The sequence below is a fragment of the Littorina saxatilis genome, linkage group LG8 (genome assembly GCF_037325665.1).
Source record: "Littorina saxatilis isolate snail1 linkage group LG8, US_GU_Lsax_2.0, whole genome shotgun sequence".
Classification (NCBI taxonomy): domain Eukaryota; kingdom Metazoa; phylum Mollusca; class Gastropoda; order Littorinimorpha; family Littorinidae; genus Littorina; species Littorina saxatilis.
The window spans coordinates 14,316,830-14,340,053 of NC_090252.1; the positions used below are offsets into that span (position 1 = coordinate 14,316,830).

General features: G+C 42.3%; 1 protein-coding gene and 1 long non-coding RNA gene across 2 annotated transcripts in view; one reads left to right on the plus strand and one right to left on the minus strand.

Moving 5' to 3' along the window:
• The window catches only part of LOC138972870 (HAUS augmin-like complex subunit 5), a 56,810-nt gene extending 35,694 nt beyond the window's left edge, over positions 1-21,116 (minus strand). Inside the window, exons 1-11 of the mRNA XM_070345539.1 lie at positions 20,959-21,116; positions 17,319-17,535; positions 17,047-17,112; positions 16,318-16,350; positions 14,613-14,797; positions 13,436-13,598; positions 12,611-12,692; positions 12,005-12,090; positions 9,961-10,125; positions 8,320-8,401; positions 404-561 (exon numbers count right to left, since the gene is read on the minus strand). Coding sequence (XP_070201640.1) covers positions 404-561; positions 8,320-8,401; positions 9,961-10,125; positions 12,005-12,090; positions 12,611-12,692; positions 13,436-13,598; positions 14,613-14,797; positions 16,318-16,350; positions 17,047-17,112; positions 17,319-17,446 — 1,148 coding nt within the window. The 5' untranslated portion in view covers positions 17,447-17,535; positions 20,959-21,116. The remainder of the gene's footprint in view (positions 1-403; positions 562-8,319; positions 8,402-9,960; positions 10,126-12,004; positions 12,091-12,610; positions 12,693-13,435; positions 13,599-14,612; positions 14,798-16,317; positions 16,351-17,046; positions 17,113-17,318; positions 17,536-20,958) is intronic.
• The window catches only part of LOC138972882 (uncharacterized), a 189,318-nt gene that overhangs the window by 107,841 nt on the left and 58,253 nt on the right, over positions 1-23,224 (plus strand). The gene's annotated exons all lie outside the window — the stretch shown is intronic.

Below are 23,224 nucleotides of genomic sequence, written 5' to 3' on the forward strand. Positions count from 1 at the left end.
GATCCGTAAAAACAAAGAAAGCGCTCGGAAATCTTCGGCAAATTCCGGAACAAGCATAAAACCACTTGCTCGGCTGTTTCCGACAGCATTCTTATCATCCTCGGGTTCTACTCGGCACATTTCGTACAAGCAACATTCAGCCCAAATAAGAATACGCCAATTGAGAATAAACTATCGCCGATGGAAGCTGTTACGCGGATGAAAGTACCGTACCCCCCCCAAATTTTCTCAACGGATTTACATCGATCTCAGAAATGACACTGGGGCTCATCAAAAAGGCGGAAGATTCTCTTGCCTGATGGTCAAACAAAAAGTTCTGGGGTCAGAAGAAAAAAGTAGAGAGCAGGGGGAAAATATGTTTTTATATTTTATTATTTTTTTGTATGCCTAAACTAAAACTCACTTGGCTAACTGCTCAGTACTAGGCTGGGCAGAGAACTGCTTGTTGATGAGTTCACTGATCTTGCTGCGTGTGTTCGCCAGGTTCTCCAGTAGTGGCCGCGCCGCGTTGTGGTGCTTCTCCGTCTCCACAAACCTCATCACGTGCTGCATCTGGTTCTCCTGTGGGTAAAAGGAGAGAAGTGGAGTCAGTCAGGCATGAGATCATGAACTTGTACTAAGCGTGCCTTCTCAAAAATGCTCAAAATTTTTTTACACAGACGCATGTGGCTTTTCATTGGCCGGAAATGGTGTGAGCTGTGTCCTCTGGATGTCACTTTCAGAGTAACTTTCCTTAAAAAGTTTTCAAAATCGAGTTTTGTCATTTGATGGGTCAACAAGATTTCTATGGTCAGAAGAAGAAAATAAGATTTGCCGGGTAATCGGAAACACATAATTGTGTTCTTGGCTTGAATTCTTTCTTTATTTGGTGCTTAACGTCGTTTTCAACCTACATTCTATACAAGAAACACTTAACAAGGGTAAAAGGAGAAACAGAATCCGTTAGTCGCCTCTTACGACATGCTGGGGAGCATCGGGTAAATTCTTCCCCCTAACCCGCGGGGGGATTGGCTTGAATTGCCTGTTAGTGTGAGTGTAACAAGATGACCCTGAGGTCTGGAGAGAGAGTTTTGTTTTCACCAGTTTGGACAAGACAGTTTCACATAACCTGTATCTACTTAGGTATCGGCCAATTTGTGTCAGTAAAGGAAGCAGCAGATTTCTTTTCTTCCTATCATCTCATTTTCCTAAATGACAATTTGCTGATAGCTACCAGTAAACTTATTCCCTGCAGATATTTAATTCTGAAATATAATTGAATATTCATTAAACCTTAAGACATCTCAGAAAAAAAAGCAAAACCTGCTGCAAAATGCAACCCATAAAAATGTTTATAACTTCTATATCGTTACACCGAATCACTTTATATTTGGGAGACATAAACTTCAGCCTATGCATGACCCTTCCACAAAGTTACAATTATATTGATCAAATGGCCTGACTTTTGTGCTATTTCAAAAAAAGTTGCTTAATTCGAAGATCGACACAACAGTATACGAGGTTTAAAATTGAGCGGAAGCAAAACAAACCCAATTTAAGCCCTTCAGATTTTTACCTTTGGAGTAATGCGAATGAAATAGTATACCTTAACTGACATTAGACAATCAGTGACTTGAATACAGCAATTACAGGCAGGATCAGGGCATTTCCCATGGATGAATGCGTTCATGTCATTTTTTTGCGATATTGCACAAGTGTAACATTACAACGAAGGGGTTAATTGTTCCAGTAATTTGAGTTCAGCAAATATGTTCAAAAACACCTCCGAAATTGTCAATGACACACAAACTTTCCTGTTTGGGGATTGCCCTGAACCTAACCGTAACCGCTTTCTTTAGGTCACCGATGATTAATGGGGCAAAGGGGGTATTTGTGTATACTTGAACATTCAACTAATCCAAAGGTACAAGTTTGGAGGGTTTAAATCATGTTAGTTTGGCTACCGCTCAATGTCAACCCTCGTTCTGTTTTTGTCAATCGCCTAATTTGGATATTTTTTTTGAAATTGCATAAAAGTCACGCCATTGTATCTGCAAAATTGCCACTTTGTGGAAGGGTCATGCATAGGCTGAAGTTTATGTCCCCCCAAAATAAAAAGATTCGGTCATCAAATGTAGAAGTTATAAACAGTTTTGAGGGTTGCATTTTTGTTGGGTAACCCTGTATAAGGCTAGAACCAGATTCCTGTTCTCACGCCATTTCTTTGTTCCTTAGACAATCCTGTGCTTCCCAGGAAAGCTTCTATGACTTACTCAGTTACTGTATGTCAGCATCTATTACCTTTGTCCAAGATACAAATACAACCTCAATGTCTGCTAGAACAGCTAAATAAAGCTGGAAGCAAAGTCTGAAAAAGGCCCTCTCCAAAAACCTGAAAATGACAGACAATAGAGAAAATCCAAATTATCTCCCCTGACCAGTACACTGACCCAGCACAACTGCATTTCTCATTGATATTAACAAATAAGTAGAAAAAACAACCATCCCCACACCGGTTTTTTTTGGTTACCTTCTTCTGCTTTCCTAAGCATTGTACTCCCAAGATCACCTTGTGGTGAGAGGTTTGCACACTGCACCAGTGTATTTACCCTGCATTGTGGGCTATATGTTGCTGTCTTCAAGTGTTTACCCTGCATTGTGGGCTATATGTTGCTGTCTTCAAGTGTTTACCCTGCATTGTGGGCTATATGTTGCTGTCTTCAAGTGTTTACCCTGCATTGTGGGCTATATGTTGCTGTCTTCAAGTGTTTACCCTGCATTGTGGGCTATATGTTGCTGTCTTCAAGGGTGTGTATGCTAGGTATCTGTGTTTTTCCAAGTCCCTAGATTTTTCACTACAAACTCAGAATCTGTGATGTGCACATTGGTCTTTTTGCATGTATTTAGGCACGAGGATGGTACGCTTTTGTCCCTTTAGAGTCTGCACTGAACGTTGGCGCTGGGAGATGTAGGAGAATCCCCCCCTCAGCCTGGAACCTACAACGACAGTGACAAACTAGTAACTTAAAATCTTAACCTTAACAACTGAGCTATAGACTGACCTTCACAAAAGGTTCATAGAGGGTATAAGAGTTCTGCATATTCTGCGGACAGTCACCAATACATGAAAAGATCATTACTTTTTGGGGGTTCAAAATGTTCTTCTGGCTCACTGCAAAAAAAATTGTTTTGTAAATAACATAACTGTCTCTGGCTTCAGCCATAAACACATGTGTCCTGCATAAGTTATATATTGTGTGTAAAAAATGTCTGTTTGTCTGTCTGTCTGTAAAAAATACCATTTCAAACGGCAGAAATTAATATGTAAGCGCCTAGGGCTATATCTAGATTAGGCGCATAAAAATGATCACAATAATAATAATAATAATAAGTGAGTGTAAATGGACATTCCTCATGTCCAGAGAGAGACCTGTAACCTACACTAGCTTAGAAGCAAATCTTTAGTCAAGAAAGAATCCAGTAGATCTGTCACGTTAATTAAAGGGGGTTTTCTGAAGGATAAGGAGAAATCTGGACAAATGCGATGTACAGTAAAACCTGTCAAATAAGGACACCCTTGGGACCAGACAAAAGTGTCCTTATTCTGCAGGTGTCCTTATTAGACAGGTGCAAGTAAACGCGACAAAGTCAAGTTGAGAGAGATTTGTTTGTTTGTTTGTTTATTTGTTGCTTAACGTCCAGCTGACTACGCAGAGCCATATCAGGACGAGGAAGGGGGGGATGAAGGGGGCCACTTGTCAAGCGATTCCTGTTTACAAATGCACTAACCCATTACTTGTGTCCCAGCAGGCTTTAGTAAAACTAAATTAATACCTACTGGAAGATTACCAGTTTCCAGTATGTTAAAATAGGCTTAACCTATCTACTGCTGGACTTACATCAGAACACAAACAGATTAAACTATACATGAATCGCGAGACAAGCGGCAAGAGAAGAGATTTTTGGAAAAAATACAGGTGAATGAGCAAGAAGGCAGAAAAAAGAAAAGAATTCATGAAGAAAAAGAGAGCATGACAGGAAAGAGGAACCAAAAATCTACCTAACAGCAAACTAGAAAGCTCCTGCGGTTCCAAAAACAGGAGGGGCCTTTAATTTCATAACCGCAGTGCCCCACTGCGGGAAGTTGAGAGAGAGAGAGTACTGCACATGTACATGTACATTTATAAGAAAAACAGAAGCTGTTTAGATTAAATAGAGAAACATTTAATATTGACTGTTGTAAAACAAGTTTAAAAGCTTTTTATCATATCAACTGTATAAATTTAAATTGTTAAAAAGTTACTGGATCTCATTCATACAACACATTCACATTCACTTCATTCTGCACTCATCAGCTTTTGAAAGAATTTGTCCAGCGTTGTCTGAGTGGACCATTGATGGCAATGTGATTCGCACGTTTGGTTAAAAACCACTCGAACACGGCGTCATTTAGCTCTTCGTATTCGGTTGTCTTCTTCGAAACCCATTTCTGGTCAGCACGTCCGTCTCCCGATTCCCACAACTTCATTATTTTTTCCCGATCGACGCTGATTTTCGAAATCTGCGTTCTCCCACACCCAAGCTCTTGTGCAATCGTTCGGCATGATTTCCCACTTTCCAGTTGTTTGACAACATTTATCCTTTGTTCTTCTTCTTCTTCTTCTTCGTACGACGGTTGTGTCAGACTCGGAATCTGGAGGATGCCATGAACATGGACGTTCTTTCCAGGTCCTCCAGTGCTCCCCACATTTTGGTCCTCAGATCTGTTGGGTCAGGCCATGTCTGGATAATATCCTTTGTTCTAAAGTCAGCGCATTTCTTCCTTTTCTTGAATTTGAATTTCTTGCTGCCATCTTGTTAAACACGAATCACTCTTTCGAAGAGAAGATACATTCACTCATACACTTTCACTTCCATTCCGCCGAACACGTTCCATGCGTTGGATTGGCTGCCTTGGAACTCTAGCAGCCAATCAAATGCGTCGACTTAAAACACTCACCAAGAATAGACTCTATCGGTATTCCAAGCTCTCGTAATCTCTCGCAAACTTCAGAGCATAGCAAAGCATGCAGTACAGCGATCTCGTGCGAGCTGCACAAGCCAAGGTTCGAAGTTCTCGCAATGTTCAAAGCATAACAAATAGCGTCCGAATAATATCAACTGATCGATTTATCGTCTTCTTCGTCGATCGAACTTCCCAGCTTGCTGTGGATGTCCGTATTTAGCAGGTATATGACTTATTATGGACCCAAAATACGTTTCCGCGTCCGTAATGCCGAGGTGGCCGTAACGTACAGGTGTTTTACAGTGTAAAGCAGTCCGTGCCGAGACTGACTGTCCGTATTCTGCGAGTGTCCGCCAAGTCCAGTGACCGTATTTGACAGTTTTCACTGTAGTTGATAACTTCTAACTGAGCAAAGTGTGTCTGCACGAATAAGCCCCATGCCATTGTGCTGCTACCAAACAGGACAACATTTAGATTGTTTTCTCTATTTTTTCTGTGCTATCACTGGGAAGGGAAAAACAAACATGTCGGTTGGGGAGGGGGTTCGGGTAGATTTGTTGGGGCATAGACCAAATAGCCTGGACCGCCAACTCGTCACGTGACCCTTCGAGGTTACGACACCGCCTTTCAGGGGAGCTTTGCGTCCGGTTTGAAAGGCCAGCAATTCGAAGACAGTGAAAAGAAAGCACGCTCCAGTTATTTGTGACAATGGGAGGTGACAATGAACTGGATTTTCCAAAACTCCAAACTAAACTTAACACAACTCATCGAAAAACATGTTCCATATGCACTTTTGCTGAGTTTATTTTAGCATTTTCAGAACTTACCTCGGCAACTTCGTCCATGTTTACAATCGACACCGGATATCACGTCCCCCTGATTTCTGAAAGGCTTGTAAGCGTAGGTTCCTAAATGCGAGAGGCCGCTACCTCGTAATAGAGAGAAAGAGCGGAGAGAGAGCCAGTTGGCGGTCCAGGATAAATGGTCTATGGTTGGGGGTGGGGTGATAAAAGGTGTTCCCAGAAGCAGCAACCAAAATCTAGATTTTTGGTTCTCTATTTCCGTGCTATCACTGGGAAGGGAAAGACACATATGGCGCTGGGATGTGGGGGGGTGGGGGGGGATTTTGGGGGGTGAGGTAATAAAAGGTGTTCCCAGAAGCAGCAACCAACACCTTGACCCAAGCTGACCTCCAACTCAATGCCAAAGCGGCCAGCTTAGCAAAGTGTACTTTGCGTAGTCAACTTCGCCCAGTTAATTTGAGACTCAGAAAAGCTTTTATGCCTTTTTGTTTGTTAGCATTTATTCTCTTCTTTCCAAGATACAAATACAACCTCAGTGTCTGCTGGAACTGCTAAATAAAGCTCGAAGCACAGTCTGAGAAAGGCCCTCCCGAAATAGTGAAAATGACGGACAATAGAAAAAAATCGAAATTATCTCCCCTCACCTATGTGTACTAACCTAGCACAAATATATTACAAAATGTTTCTTGCTGATGTTTACAAATGAAAAAAATCCCATGCTAATAAAAAAATCCAAACAACGGTTCTTTATCTTCTTCTACGTTCCCAAGATCATCTTATGGTGAGAGGTTTGCACGCTACACCGAGCAAACTTTCCTTGCCAAACCAACAATTTGTTTCAGCAACTTTATTCGCATTTGGCGAGTAGATGAACATTTCTACTCGCCAGTTGCATGTTTCTACTCGCCATGGCGAGCAAAATACTCGCCACTTTCAGGCCTGCTTTTGCTTGAAACTCAAAAATGTTTCACCTGCACATCAGTCTTTTTGTAGTTGGGCACGAGGGTGGTACAATTATTTAAAGTCTGCATTGAAGATTGACTCCAGCAAATACAAGAACACCATCCATACCTTAGCCTGCATTCTACCATAATAGCGACAAACTGGTTCATAAATCAGAGTGTTACGGGCTGAGCACAGGTTTATATCGGGTGTAAGAATTCTGCATATTTTGGGGAGAGCCACTACTACATGAAAAGATAATTACTTTTCCCTCAAATTGTTCTTTGGGCACATTGCAAACAAAGAATTTTTAGAAATAAAATTAATGCAATTCCCGCTTCAGACATAAACACATGAATCCGGCATGAGTGAGTGAAAAATGGATAGCCGTCAGATCTATAAAGAGATTGTCTTCAAAACCTGGAGAAGGCCGTTTTTTGCAACCTGCGCTAGCTTGGAAACAAATCATTAGTCAGAAAAAGATCCAGCTAACCTCCCCCCTCCCTCCCCCTTTTCTTTTTTTGTTCCCCCCAGCACTTAGAACCCTTATCAAACTGTTGGCAATCCTATTTTAGCCAAACCAACTTTACACTAGACATTCCGAAAAAAAGGCCTTTGCCTAAAAACTCAAATGACAGACAATGGAAAAAATCCGAATTATCTCCCTTGATCTACCCTCTGACATTGCACTGCATGGCCACATTTCTTGTTCACATCTCGGCATCGGCACAGACACTGCTCCACGTTAAATAAGGGTTCCATATGAATGAAAGATAACAAGAAATATTGACATCTGTGCATGCTGATGCAGGTGATAACTTTTGACTGAGCTTCTTCTTCTTCGGCGTTCCAGGATTTTTGGCCTCAAGTCAGACTTCAAGTTTTGTAGCTTGAATAAAGCTAGTGGTCAGGATCAGGGAGTCTTTGGTGCCCCAGAGTTGCTCCTGCAGTGTGGCACCTTGTGGCCAGTGATCTGTTCTGGCTTCCTGGTGGAGCGTGCAGGTCTGCAGGATGTGCTCCGGGGTCTGTGGGCCTGTTTCGCACGGGCAGTTCGGTGTGTGTTTGACTGAGCAAAGTCTGTCTGCAGGAAGAAGCCTTACCCTATACCTTTCTGCCGCTACAGAATATTAGAGGACGTACAATAATGTTAGCTTTCTCTGTGCTATCACTGAGACAGGTTTGAGGGATGTGGAGTGCTTTGGATAGGAGATAGGGTGACGAATCTTTGGGGGTGGTAATAGCCAGATAGCTCAATTGGTAGAGCACTGGACTTGTGATCCTAATGTCGCAGGTTCGAATCCCAGCAGGGACAGACACAGGTCAACTTATGTGCAGATTTAGAGACAGTATCCATGTCCCACCCCCATGCCACCACAGTGGCACGTAAAAGACCTCGGTCATTCTGCCATAAGTGCTGGTGGCTGATTACACCTAAACTCGCAGACACCTGGGTAGCGCGACTGTTGCTGCTAGCTTTCCACTGGGAGGAAGCAAATTTCGCAGCATTGTGATAATAGAGTAAATAAGATGAAATGAAATAAAGGGTGTTTGAGGAATCGGCAACCAACCCACGGCTTGACCACAGCCTACCTCCAACAGCTGGTGCACACTCTGGAGAATTGTTGGCTCCTCAGACGTGTCTCGCAGAATTCCTCCCTTCTCGTACTTGAACCTGAAACAAAGCGGTTTTCTACAATCAATATTGTTCACCTTTGATGCCATATTCTCCATTCCAGAACTGAAACAACTGATCTTCCATGCCGACCATTAAAAAACCAAAAGTAACCTTTCTTTTCGTAAGATAAAGAGCGTGTTACTATTGACAGCAGAATCCTATGATTTTAATGTTTCAATCATTGACTATGCTGGCGGGGATGTAGCTCAGTCGGTAGCGCGCTGGATTTGTATCCAGTTGGCGGCTATCAGCGTGAGTTCGTCCCCACGTTCGGCGAGAGATTTATTTCTCAGAGTCAACTTTGTGTGCAGACTCTCCTCGGTGTCCGAACACCCCCGTGTGTACACGCAAGCACAAGACCAAAGTGCGCACGAAAAAGATCCTGTAATCCATGTCAGAGTTCGGTGGGTTATAGAAACACGAAAATACCCAGCATGCTTCCTCCGAAAACGGCGTATGGCTGCCTAAATGGCGGGGTAAAAAACGGTCATACATGTAAAATTCCACTCGTGCAAAAAACACGAGTGTACGTTGGAGTTTCAGCCCACGAACGCAGAAGAAGAAGAATTGACTATGCTTCTCCTTCTTCTCCAGCGTTTGACGGTTGTGTCCCTCATAAGCTTAGGCCTGCTGATCTCATCTTCAGTTCCCCAAAATGATTGACTATGCACAAGCACCAGCAACACAGCAAACAGTAAATAGGCAGAATAATCTTCAAATAATACACACACGGGAAAGACATGGGAAGAAAAATTAAATAGGAAGAATAGTAATAATAATATTGATATAAAGCGCACATATCTCACCACAAGGCGCACTCATACACATTCTTTCGCATTAACAACCAGGGGTGGGACTTGTGATGAAAAAAGAGGAATCCCGATTTTTTTTTAAATGATACATTAAAATATGTGCAATCTGGTGCATTTTGAGACTAAAATTCAACTCGTTTGGATCAGGTAAAAAAGACATTCTCCTCAGCCCCCCCCCCCCCCCCCCCCCCACAAATCCCAACCAAACATAAAAAAACATTTTCACACAACAATGGTAACATTGTAATGGTGCATATTTACGTAATGAACCATGTATCCATAATCCAATACTGGCAACAGTATGATCCAAGTGACGCCCCAATGCATTGAGGCTCAACTTGACTATTAGTTATCAGGAGTTTTCAGTCAGCACAATTTAACTCTCAAGCCTCCAGTATTCTGTTCCATCTTCACTTCTCTCCATATCATTCAGTCAACAAGTTATAAATACTGTGATGAAATGGGACGCGGAAAAATAGATTACTCCAGCCGAATTCGTTAGTTGTGTCATCGGAAATCCGCGGATTCGCGGAAAAGTCCCATCCCTGAACAACTCAAGCACACTCATATACACTTACGCATAAATTACATGAAGATGACAAGGCAACAACACAAACAGAGACACGGCACTCAAAAGTAAGCATGAAAAAGAAAAGAAAATGTCAAATAGTAGCAAGAAGGGCAGAACAACACTACATGCAAACACTCCACAAGGGAACTAACTCTTTGTGCAGATCATCAAACCTCAGTTTTTCAGCGTCTTTATAGATGCTGATGTTTAAGGTGTGCTCCCTCAACGCTTGCGCCCCCTGCTGGCTGTGTCTTACAAGGGAGGCGACTATCTGCTGGATGTTATGATCGCTCAGCGTAGTCTCCATCTGCTTCCACAGCTGGTCCTTGTTCAGGTTGCTGCAAAAAACCAAAGAGTACTCAGTACTCACATCTGTCTGTGTGCCACCCTGCACGCACATTCTTTCTTGTTTGCCTTTACCTCACATTCATCCTTCTTCTTGAGCTTTTCTTAAAGACACAGTGCAGCTCACAGCCTTCGTTTTGCGTTTTTGTTGCAGCTGAGTGCATTTACAGTTCAAAAATCCTCCTATGGTAGTAAAACAAACCCAAAACTACCCAACGACGACATCTGTGAAGCTCGACAGTTTCTTGTTCACGCGAGTGCATAAATTAACCTAGTTATTATGTGGTGTTTGGTCCGGAGTTCGATTCAACTGAGTGATTCCGGCCTCCATTTTGTTTTACACAAACTCATGATGACGTCTGACATAGTTTGCTAAGTGACGTGTCTTTTTGTGCATGATGTGGTGATCTACCTGATCTAAATTTAGATCCAAAAATAGGTCAAGACCAGCCGGGTCCGAGTACGAAATTAATTCGTAAAAAAATTGCAGTTCTTGACTCTTTGGGTGCAAGTCAATGAAACTTGGTAGTTCTTCTAACGGATAGCTGCCTGAGGTATGACTAAAAGCCCCAGGGGCTCCGTGCACCTGGATTTGACAAGTTCAGTACCTTTAACACAGAGTCTGCTGTTTGCAGAGGGTGTCTGTCTGTCTGTCTGTGTGTGTGTGTGTGTGTGTCATTACTGTACGTCCCTCCTGCTTCAATTTGAACACCAACGGTGGGACTCGGCTCAGAACAAAAAAGAAGAAACCCTTCTCCCCTGTGGTGGGGGTGGGGGAAGCTGGATCAAATCATGCCTCCCGGTCTCCCGCAAAAATGTGTCAATGTCACAGTGAAGCTCAAAATTACTTATCAATCAGGATTTTTCAATCTGCACAATTTCACTCTCAAGCCCTCAGGAGAATCAAATACACACCAAATACAATCGTGGATGGTTTGAGAATAAGGTGCTGTTTGAGAATAAAATCATTCAATAAATCTTCTTCTTCTTCTTCTGCGTTTGTGTGCTGAAACTCCCATGTACACTCGTGTTTTTTGCACGAGTGGAATTTTACATGTATGACCGTTTTTTACCCCGCCATTTAGGCAGCCATACGCCGTTTTCGGAGGAAGCATGCTGGGTATTTTCGTGTTTCTATAACCCACCGAACTCTGACATGGATTACAGGATCTTTTTCGTGCGCACTTGGTCCTGTGCTTGCGTGTACACACAGGGGTGTTCGGACACCGAGGAGAGTCTGCACACAAAGTTGACTCTGAGAAATAAATCTCTCGCCGAACGTGGGGACGAACTCACGCTGACAGCGGCCAACTGGATACAAATCCAGCGCGCTACCGACTGAGCTACATCCCCGCCCTATTCAATAAATCTTAGACACAGAAAAATAGACTGTCTCCATCAGACCTCGAAAGTTGTGTCCAAATAAAACCCCACACCTGGACCACAATAAAAAGTGCAACCGAGAGTGCTGGTGGTGGGGCATTCTTTTTCTTCGTTCACGGGCTGAAACTCCCACGTTCACTCATGATTTTGCACGAGTGAATTTTTATGAGTATGACCATTTTATCCTGTCATTCAGACAGCCATACGCCGCTTTCGAGGGAAGTATTCTTTTCAAAATTGTGCATTGGATTTCGTTTCCATGACCACATGGGTGGCTGAACTTGCCATGTGAGGGACCATACACGTACGTTCTCGAATTCACTGCTGGCCAGCCATATTTTACTCTGCGAGGGACACAATGTATTTGACCTTGTGTACAGACCACTGACCACCCAGACTCCCATTGTAAACAATGAGTATGGAATCGGTTAGTCTGTGCAGCAACCTTAAAGCAAAGGCCTTTTTATGAAGCAGGAAAACGCAACTCACAATGACGATCTATCTTTGCCGAACGTTCCTTGAAGTGTCTGGTGTAGAAACTGTGCAATTTGATTGCATGAAGCACGGACTTCTTTCTGAAAAAAACAACAAATACAAACTTCATCTGCTGAATTGAAACTTAGACCATAAAATAACAAAACCAACCCCTTTTTCTACTATTTGCTGTGGAAGACAATAGCTGCTCAACACCTGACTGGAAAAAGAATCAGAGCACCCAAGGATTTGCAGACAACTGTTTCTCTATTGCTCTTGTTCTTTGAAGGGTCCTACATTTCATGTAACCCTAGGTTGTTTTTTTAAAATAAATATTGAATTGACTTGACTTGACTCTCCAATAAATGGAGACTTTTCAAAAATAATGTAACTTTTGAATTTCGTATGAATTGTGCAGAAGCGACTTTCAAAAAGCCCAAAGTCAATATAGTGTTAGATAAATGTATAAAATACACGCTGTCGCACGCAGCTTTAACATACGGACTGAGCCAAACCAGAGGTGCTACTGTGTGCCACGTCACTCAAACCAGTCATCTGAAGAAAACAACACACACAACATAAAGGCTACATACAGTCAGCTACAGAGGTATTGACACTCACAGCAGTAGTTGTCTCCAGCTGTGTAGCAGTGCTCCCACCTTCACTCTCATCGTCCGGTCTGGTATGTAGGGCAGTGTTCACCCTGCCACCACACACCACAATGTTAGCCTCAACACCATTCAAACATTACCATCACTATTCCCACAGCCCATCCTCATTGGTAATATCATAATTATATAAACTACCCCCCCAAATAAATAATATCACATTTGTAAAGATGCAACCATATCACAGCAACTGCAACTGAAATTTTCTCCCTAAGTACAATTTCTGTGAATCAACTTCGCTTGTTTACAATCACATAGCATTTGACCACAGATTGCAGAACAAGACGATATACAGTTAAGGGACCGGCACGGTTGGCCTAGTGGTAAGGCGTCCGCCCCGTGATCGGGTTGTCGTGGGTTCGAACCCCGGCCGGGTCATACCTAAGACTTAAAAATTGGCAATCTAGCGGCTGCCCCGCCTGGCGTCTGGCATTATGGGGTTAGTGCTAGGACTGGTTGGTCCGGTCTCAGAATAATGTGACTGGGTGAGACATGAAGCCTGTGCTGCGACTTCTGTCTTGTGTGTGGCGCACGTTATATGTAAAAGCAGCACCGCCCTGATATGGCCCTTCGTGGTCGGCTGGGCGTTTAGCAAACAAACAAACAAACAATTAAGAAAATCTAATCACAACATTCTACAAGAAGAAGAGTTATTTTTTTCTCTTTTAACATACCCATCTCAGCCCTCACTCAAATAGTTCAGCATTAAGTATTTTCCCAAGCATACATTAGCCCCAGACGCTATCTATACTCATTGACTGTCAACACATTGTTTCACCCTGTCTGTCTCTTGACAAAGAAGTCAGCCCTGGAGTCGATTCTGTCAGCGAAAGCGTCGATGCTGTTGTTGAAGTTGTCGGAGGTCTGAGTGTACACCCGCAACAGACATGACATGCGGCCAACGTCACGAATAGACTCCGTCTCCTTCTGGTACTCTGCCTCTGAAAGACGCCACAAAGCGGACAGACAATGAACACTCGGCAACCAGTGTCCAACTTACAAGTGTTTAGTTTAGCATGGAAATAGAGTTGTGAAGTTAAACACTCACAAAGTTAACAAGTCAGTCGAAAAACCAGTTAATATTTTTTTTTTTATATCATTTTCTGCATAGTTATATTTTTTAAATATATTGTAATTGTTTGTTCCTTCATGGGCTGAAACTCCCACGGCGTTTTACGTGTATGACCGTTTTTACCCCGCCATTTAGGCAGCCATACGCCGCTTTCGGAGGAAGCATGCTGGGTATTTTCGTGTTTCTATAACCCACCGAACTCTGACATGGATTACAGGATCTTTTTCGTGTGTACTTGGTCTTGTGCTTGCGTGTACACAAGGGGGTGTTCGGACACCGAGGAGAGTCTGCACACAAAGTTGACTCTGAGAAATAAATCTCTCGCCGAACGTGGGGACGAACTCACGCTGACAGCGGCCAACTGGATACAAATCCAGCGCGCTACCGACTGAGCTACATCCCCGCCCCAAATATATTGTAATCACTGCCAGCTTTGTTTGACTGTTTGCCAGGATTCAGTCGTGTGAACAAACACTGGTTTAAAAAGTAGATATCACTGCAACGGGAGGGTGCACACAAGGTCTGCAAAGGAAGAGGCACCAAAAGCAGCTTGCTCGTCCTTGAATTTGGGTGACATAACTTGATTTTACCGTGTAGCATCCTCAGAAATTAACTAGCGGTGATACGACAGGAGCCTCGTTTTCGTTTTACTAGACCATGGCGGTGATTTTGCAGACGACAGAAGTTTCTGCATCTGCAGTGCTTACACGGCTTTAATAATGGATATTACAACCAAAAGTTTTGCATTTGACCAGAATTTTCACTGGCCAGCAGGGTGAGCTGCAAGGCCGTTTCTACTAGCCCGGCAGATTAATTTTTACTCGCCCCTGGCGATCAATTTGGTCAACCCTGTTAATGAAATAAAATCTTTGATCAAATTCACCCGCTTTTTGAACATCAGACTCCATCCGTTCCAGTTCGCGCTCCAGCTGTCGTGACTGTGACAGCACAGCAGTGATATCTCCTTGTAGCTTGTCTCTCTGCGTCACAAGGTTCTGCTGTTCGTTGTCGCGGCCGCCCTCTGACCTGTTCTTCACTGAATGACCATGTCGACTCGACCGCGCCTTCCTGGGCTAGGCTAAGGAACCATCACTTTACAGACCCAAACACATTACTTTTTACCCTGTCAGTTTCTGTCCAACAGTTTTGTGTTATTGTAGTTCAAACAAAGTTGTTTTATCAGAACCTTGTGAAAATAGTTGCATAAACACAAACAAATTGTGTTCAATCAGACATCAACCACTGAGCATTGATGCATAAAACATTCTCAATGACTGATGATTGTAGGTGGGTCGGTTACATAAGCAACCAAATTTCTGACACATGAGCTAAGACTTCAACAGGCTAACTGTGTGGTCAGACCCGGGAACCCCTGTTTTGCACTTGGAGTATTCTCAAAGTCAAACAGATTTGGTGTATTTTCAGAAAAATGAGCATACTCCACACAGCATTTGAACATTCATGATTTAATCATGCTTCACGCGCGTCCGTCACACCATTAACCCCTAGACTGGTTGTCGCAACAAATGTCGCGCTACTTTACCTATACTGTCACCTGGTTGTCACGACATATGTCGCGCTACTGGCTCAGTCTGTTTGGTCGGTTCCAATTACCTCCCATGGATGCAAAAACCTACAGGGTGGGCCATAAAAAGTGTCCACATTTAATTTGTTAATATTTTTCCTGTAAAGTGATATTTTCTTTTCTGTTTCAGATAGAATTTGAGACAAGCATCTTAGAATTCTTTTAAAGCCTGAATGGATCGCATTCCAGTACAGGAAAGGACCAAAATCGTTGAACTTTACTTTGCTACCAATTCTGTGGTTCTCGCCCAGCGCGCTTTTCGGAGAGAGTTCCCTGGCACACACTGTCCATGTGCGAGAACTGTGAAGCGCCTCGTGGATAAATTCAGGAACACTGGTAGTCTCGCAGATAACAATAAAGGACACAACCCTGAATTTATCCACGAGGCGCTTCACAGTTCTCGCACATGGACAGGGTGTGCCAGGGAACTCTCTCCGAAAAGCGCGCTGGGCGAGAACCACAGATTGACAGAATTGGTAGCAAAGTAAAGTTCAACGATTTTGGTCCTTTCCTGTACTGGAATGCGATCCATTCAGGCTTTAAAAGAATTCTAAGATGCTTGTCTCAAATTCTATCTGAAACAGAAAAGAAAATATCACTTTACAGGAAAAATATCAACAAATTAAATTTGGACACTTTTTATGGCCCACCCTGTATATGACCGTTTTTCTTTATTTTTCTCTCTGCAGAAAAAACTGTAATCATGTGTCAAAATAGTGGATCAGCTTCCTGATGCACTTGCGAAGAAAAGCAGTCCAGGAATTTTTTCCCACTGACCGTACTGATCGCATTCTAGACAATCAAGCGTACAAAATACAACTAAATCGTATGGGTTCCCAGTTCCATGTGATTAATCAGTCAAGAGACCTAATTTAGTACTGATTCTGTTGATAAAATCAAGAACGACCAGAGTGAAGCAAAGACTTACATTTGTGCGCATTACATTGCACTCACAGTCACAAGTAAAATAAAAGACCATCGCCCACAGCAAGAACAAGGATACAGTTGTAAGTTTCCTTTGACCTTCTTCACCGTCCTGTAACAATTTAACAAATGACATTCTTCATGATAAAAATGACCCAGCATTTCTGTGGAATATCCTCAAGTCACTATACATGTGCATGTCTTGTATTGTTTTGGAATTTTTGAAGTAACTGCCTCTTTAGGGATGGCCAAATCTCAACATTTAAACTCGCTAGCCGGGCAAGTAACTTCAAGAAAGTCACTAGCCTGCCAGATATTTCGCTGGCCCGGTATATACCACAGTTGCTGCATCTGCAGTGTTTATAACTCTTTCAAACTGAATTGTATAAACATTCGACCAGAATTTTCACTAGCCGGCCGGGCGAGTTGCCAGGCGTTTCTACTAGCCTGGTAGAATTTGTACTTGCCCCGGGCGACCGGGCGGACAATTTGGCCATCCCTGCTCTTAGTGTTATCTTCCCTTCTGCAAACTCTCCCTTCACACAATGATTATCACTAACCATCACTTTCAAAAGAATTTTTACCAAGAAATAGTCTATTCTAAAATCACACGCAGTTTTCCCACACAATAACTTACTTTACTCAACCCCATACAAAGTATATCCGCAATGTTACTTCCGTCTTTGCCCCCATATGAGTTCCGATGGCTGTTTCAGTGTTTCTTAAAGGACTATACTCACTGCTATTCTGCTAGCCTCTGCCTAAAAGGCAACACATTCACTGATTCAGACTGCAAATAAGCACTTACTGCACAGAGCGGACATAGTCAATGACATACTTCCACAGATCGGCTTGGTGAGCACCACGACAAATCCTGGAATAACAAGACATAAAACAGTGTTCACTTTAAACATCAAAAGTTTCCATAGAATGACATTTTAATCCAAATGTTTAGTTGTCTGAGACTATTCAGATTTGAAAAAAGAAAAACTTTGCTAGTTTTTATTCGTTAGCCGATATAATCTAAATCTATGATTAAAAAAAATTGTCCTTTTATCATCGCTAGTACTCCTTAATTACCGTTTCAAATCATCAGGTGTGGGCATAGGAGCCCCCTGGAAAGCACCCTGGGGGAAGAAGTGCATTTCTTTGGTCGCCCAGCTGTGTAGCTGCGTAGCCGCATCTGTATCTTGTGCTTTGCTAGCCATTCTTTCAGATTATCTCCCCTGGCCTGGCAGTTTTTTTGAAACGTATACTTTGGTGCTCAGTCCGACTGCCGTCTTATCACATTTGTTTTCTGGAAATCAAAAACATTTCAAGGTTAATGGATGAACAACAATCACCTTGTTACTGTTCCATTTCATACTAAATGTAATGGCAGCAGTTATACTATTATAAACACAGCCACTACATCACCGAGTTACTTTAATTTAAAGGTACGACTACGGTGAGACAGTGTCCACCTTTCAGTTTTACTAAACCTGAGCTTGCTGTAAACGAGAAGTTTTTCTTTTTGACCGAGTCAAGAAGATGGACCGGTAGAGCTACTCAGTCCTGCAACATTACACAACACAATTTATCATCAAAATATGTCATTATCAGTGCTGTTCCAAGACTCTGGGGACAATAGGTCAGTTGGAGTGGACCTTCGTTAAAAATATTTGTAGGTCCAATCTCCCTGGTTACATTAGGCCAAAAAAAAAAAATTGTCTGTTTCTGGTCACCCGACCGACCCTAAATGTCGGCGCCGACCCTAAACTTTTTTTTTCCAAACTCAAATTTTTTTAAAAATTTTTTTTGGTGGTAAAGGACAGGGTGAGAAAATGAACAACAAAAACGTGTGAAAACGAAAGTCCGCTGACGATTTGTAAATGTGTTGAGTGTCTTGTCTCTATGTATAGTGAATCCAGTCTCTTTGCGTGATTTTTAAAGTTAGTTTTATTGGTCTACATTTGGGGTAAAAAAAAAAATTAAAATAAAAAAATAAAAAATCCCTACCAACCGACCCTATTTTTTTTAGCCATGTTACCAGAAACAGACAATTTTTTATTTTGGCCTTATAACAAAATTATTAAAATCTGTTCTGTCAAAAGACATCCAAACTATTAGATGTTTGACAAACCAGGGGTCAGACAATGCATTAATCTGATGAGACAAAAATAGCGGTTACCAGTGACCAAGACCGTAAATTACTGACATGTTGATACAGTACGTTAAATAACTTTTCATTTTCATTTCAAACAGAATGAGGCAGAGCGATGTTAAGATATCAAATAACCAAAGGGAAGTAATCGCTCTTAATGCATACGACATGTGTAATAGAGTAAGCGAGAGTTGTACGGAACCTTTTCTCCTGGCACCTAAGAGAATAACAAGCATTGAAATGAACAAGCGACTTTCATCCTAAAAAAAGGATGATCACCGCAAGCGTCAGTTCTTCTTGTATATGACTGTGTACGTAGGTGTTAGTTGGAGTGCCTTGGAGAATGATGAGCATATGAGCTTGCGGTGATCATCCTTTTTTGAGGATGAAAGTCGCTTGTTCATTTCAATGCTTGTTATTCTCTTAGGTGCCAGGAGAAAAGGTTCCGTAAAACTCTCGCTTTCTCTATTACACATGTCGTATGCATTAAGAGCGATTACTTCCCTTTGGTTATTTGATATTTTCATTTTCAATCAGGAATGGCAGCTTGCCCTACTGAAAATATAATGGTGACAATTTGGGATGCCATGATCAATTCTTGCAACATTCTAGAAGTATTAATAATTACTAAGGTGCATGCCCCAGTGCTGCCTAGATTGCACATTTTTTACATGGGTAAAAAAAAAAATCACCTGCAAAATAGGCTTAATGGTACAAACTACCACAAATTAAGACTGTCTCTTTACTAATACTAGGGGCCGCATTATGCGCAAAGCTTCTTAATAGACGGTTAGACCTTTTCAGCATCTGAGATGAAGCTCTCATGACAATGTGATATTCGCAAGACAAGATCTTTGTTAATCAATAATGTAAGACCGTGGCTAGTCGGTTACGGAGTGCGCAGGCTCAAAGACCGGCACTCTCCACAAGCTACCTTTATTTTTCTAGGTCCGTTCATTAAGAATAAGATTCTCTTCTAAAGTTCATTCAGATTCATATGATTCAATGTGCTTTCTGGGAGATCTGTTTTAGACTTAGAAAGACTTGCATTTTGGCAACAGCGCGATCACTGCCAGATGAGCAACTGAGCATAGCAAGAGATGCGGTTCGCAGGTGTCAGAGACCTGTCAAAGCAGAGACATAGGTCGTAGTTACTCGATGCGAAGTAGACTTTATCATATGTTTTGCCATTATTGAAACAAATTTGTTGTTTTTTGTTTGTTTCTTTGTTAATGATTTATGTACTGCATTTTGTTAACTAATCCTGCTTCTACATCTGGCCTCCGGACAAGTGATTCACGTTGCTTGACGTGGACGAATTCAGTGATCAATGCCGAATCAGTGACTCATGAGCTTTGTTGCTGCAATTTCAGTTTGATCACTGAAATGCTTTGGTATAAAGAAGAATAGAGCATACACAAAAAAGGAGAGTAAAAAAGAAGTTAAAAATAATAATAATAGCAAAAACGCGATGGTAGGGCTCGAACTTATGCAGGGGCTCACATCCACGTCGGACATACACGGATATTTTTTCCAAATGTCCAAAACATTTTTCATGCAAGAGGACATATGTCCTATTGTTTTTGTCACAAAGTGGTCATTGTCTGATTATGCTTTCATTTGATCCGGACATTGTCAGTACTTTTCAATTTACAGTAGTTTGATTTGGTATTTTATCGAAGAAAGACGTTACCCCCTCCCTTTGATTTGTTCAGTTGCCTTTTTGCAAAGAAAGTTATTTTAATTGTTCTGTTACCTTTGTGACAAGACACTTGTCAAGTTTAATTAAATTTACTTTTTGTTGCGAATAAAAAAGTCCTATTGATTTATTTTTGTTCAGGACAAATGTCCTATCACTTTTGCATTGTCCAGGACATTTGTCCTATGCCACCTCTCATGGATGTGAGCCCCTGTTATGACGGGGAGTACGACCTCAGAAACCTTAGCACTGTTCGCTAACAACAGATACCCGGCATGTGTTGGAAAACTAGGAATGTCTTTTTTGTGAGATTTGGGCGACTGCCGCTTCTAGAGCCTGGGGGCTCCGTAACTGACTTGCTGGTTCCCGAGCCACCCATTCACAGTCATTGGCATTGGCAGCTCTCCTTTGCGAGAGCTTGTAATAGCAAAAGGGTATACTGTTTCATGGTACTCATGGAATCAGTTATTATAATAACATAAAATTCATGTCTCGTTGTACACTAAAGGCTATTTAAAGGCCAGTGACTGAGAGAGTTGATGTTCTTGTGAATCATGAATCATTGAATGTTTTGTTTTGACAAATCAATTCAAGTAACTTACCTTTTTTTCATATATATTATATATTTAAATCAAATGATACATGCTAGTATGGCCGTTTAATACCGTGCATGCGCGTTGAAACAAACAAAATAATAATTAAAAGTGCAAGTGCAAGTAAGTAAAGTAAGCAACTGCAACTGCCAGGGTAAACTTGCTCAGTTGCTGCTCGACTTGCAGTACGACTACGAGTAGTGCTACCGTACGTTTCAAAATCATCACGGTATAATCGAGCATGTGCACTGCTGTGAGCCTCTTGTTAGTTACATAAATGATTACCTTTTCAACCGAGAAGTAAACTAAGGGGAAAATAGGCCAACACTGGCAATATTATTTAAAAATGCATCCTTCCTGCTCCGATGTCAAACTTTCCGCCATTGCAGTTGTGCTCAGCCAATCACAGCATAGGATACCGATTTGGGAATGTTTCACAAAAGGCGTCTCCTATACACAAGAGTAATTTTACCGAGTAGCTTCCCTTGCAAACTTCATGTCCCAAATAGGTATACCGAGCTTGAACCAGCAGAGCGTTATACCAGTTTCAGCGGAACGCCCCCTTTTGACCCATGACCTGTGCTTCCTTTGTGTCGAAGAAGGTAGTATATTCCCGTCCTCTCACGTTTCTGAAAGAAGACAGATAACAGCCATCAAACTGCCGTTTGTCACTGAAAGAGGTCACGATATGTTTTGAGTACTCTTCTCGTTCAAGTTACCCGGCTAAACCCCACCAAGTTCGTTCTTTATGGCCGTGGGAACGCCACCCCGTGCTTTGTACCGACACGAAAGGGTTTTGTGTCATGCAAATGAAAAACTCAAGAGTGGCAATTATGTCTGCTTGGGGGGGGGGGGGGGGGGTTGCAACTGAATAGAACACGGTTAAGTTTGTACGGACCTGCTGTGCATTCACGCATTGAATGCGTGTACTTCAAGTGAACACATAGACATAGGACATGGCGACACGGATTCGTGTCAGTTTACATCCTGGTTGCGGGGTCGAGTGTAACTGACTTCCTTGGCCTCGTCTTATCAACAGTGTACACCTGTTTGTCAGTTGTGCAGTAATTATCACGATATAAACCAATTGGTCGAAAGTATAGATGCAGACGCATATGGTATTGGTGTAAATGTCTGCATCCGACTGAAATTGAATGTCGGTAGTGAAACAGGACTGAGCCGGCTGGTTAATTGCTACAAACCGCGTACCTGAGAAAATCAGTAAAAAAAATAAAGCGTTTCTTTCTTCTTCTTTTTTTAACCCTTCTGCTTTGACCCTGAGCCGACTGCAAAACCGAGAAGCATTACAACAGCAACACACAAACCACAAATACCCAGCTACTACAGCACGGCAGTGCTACCCACCCCGGGCCCCTCCCGAACAGCCCCCTCCCCTCGAAATCTTTTCTGGAGGTCCTGGGCTGACTCAAGTTACTCGACATAGGCCCAGGCGATGTGTTGGCTTAGATCATATGACAGTCTATTTGAGCGTCTCCTTATCAACGAACACACACTTCCTAGATTCGGTATAATATTACACGCAGGTGTATTGTGACATGATGGCAGGTCGAGTCATACTATCTCCGCGCGAGCGCGCGCTGCACGCCGCGACAAGTACTCGGGCCATGTCGTCGCACGGGGAAAAATGTATGGCCAACCATTTTGGCCAAGACTGTATCATTTCCTAAATTTGACTCACTAGTTTTTGTGTTCATACGTTTTCCGACGTAATTTAACACAAGAAGGACTACGACGCACATAACATATATTTGCTTGGATCAAGGATGGTAAATTTGTCCAGTTTATTCCAATTTCAGGCGATATTTGTTTCAGATTTTCCCCTTCTTCAACATAACCCAGTGACCTCATTTTCCCCGATAGCCGTCAGCCAGTGGTTGTTGACGCAGACAAGGAAGGGGAATTCCCTTCTTTACCGCCGCTATTTCCAGCTTATCTACGGCCTTGCAATGTGACCTCAGCGTTGGACTGACAAGTAGCGCAATGTATGTGGGGGTCTGCTGATTTTGTTTATCACTTCGCTGTGTGCACGGTGTCCCACTTTTGAGGTTTTGTTTTCGATGTTGACGTTGTCTGTTTGATAAAATGAAAATTTTGTGGTGATCAGGTAGGCCTGTAAAAGTAAAGTCTAATGTCAACCTCATTCCCAAACAAATACAAACGAAAAAGAACAGCAGGTGTTACAGACAGAGATATAAATTACATGGAGAGAATGAATGAATGCGCTGTACTAGTACTTTTTCTCCACCCCTCTCTCTCTCTCTCTCTCTCTCTCTCTCTCTCTCTCTCTCTTGCTCTCTCTCTCTCTCTCTTGCTCTCTCTCTCTCTCTCTCTCTCTCTCTTTTCACCCCCGCTCTCTTTCTCAGCTCACTCTCTCTCTTTCTCGCCGTCTCTCAGTCTCTCCCCACCCTACCCCCACCCTCTCTCTCTTTCCATCTCTCAAATAATCAGAAAAAAACGACTCTATTCTTCCATACTACTACATGTAAATAAATGCCGTTTACAACAAATACTTTATTTCACACCACTGATT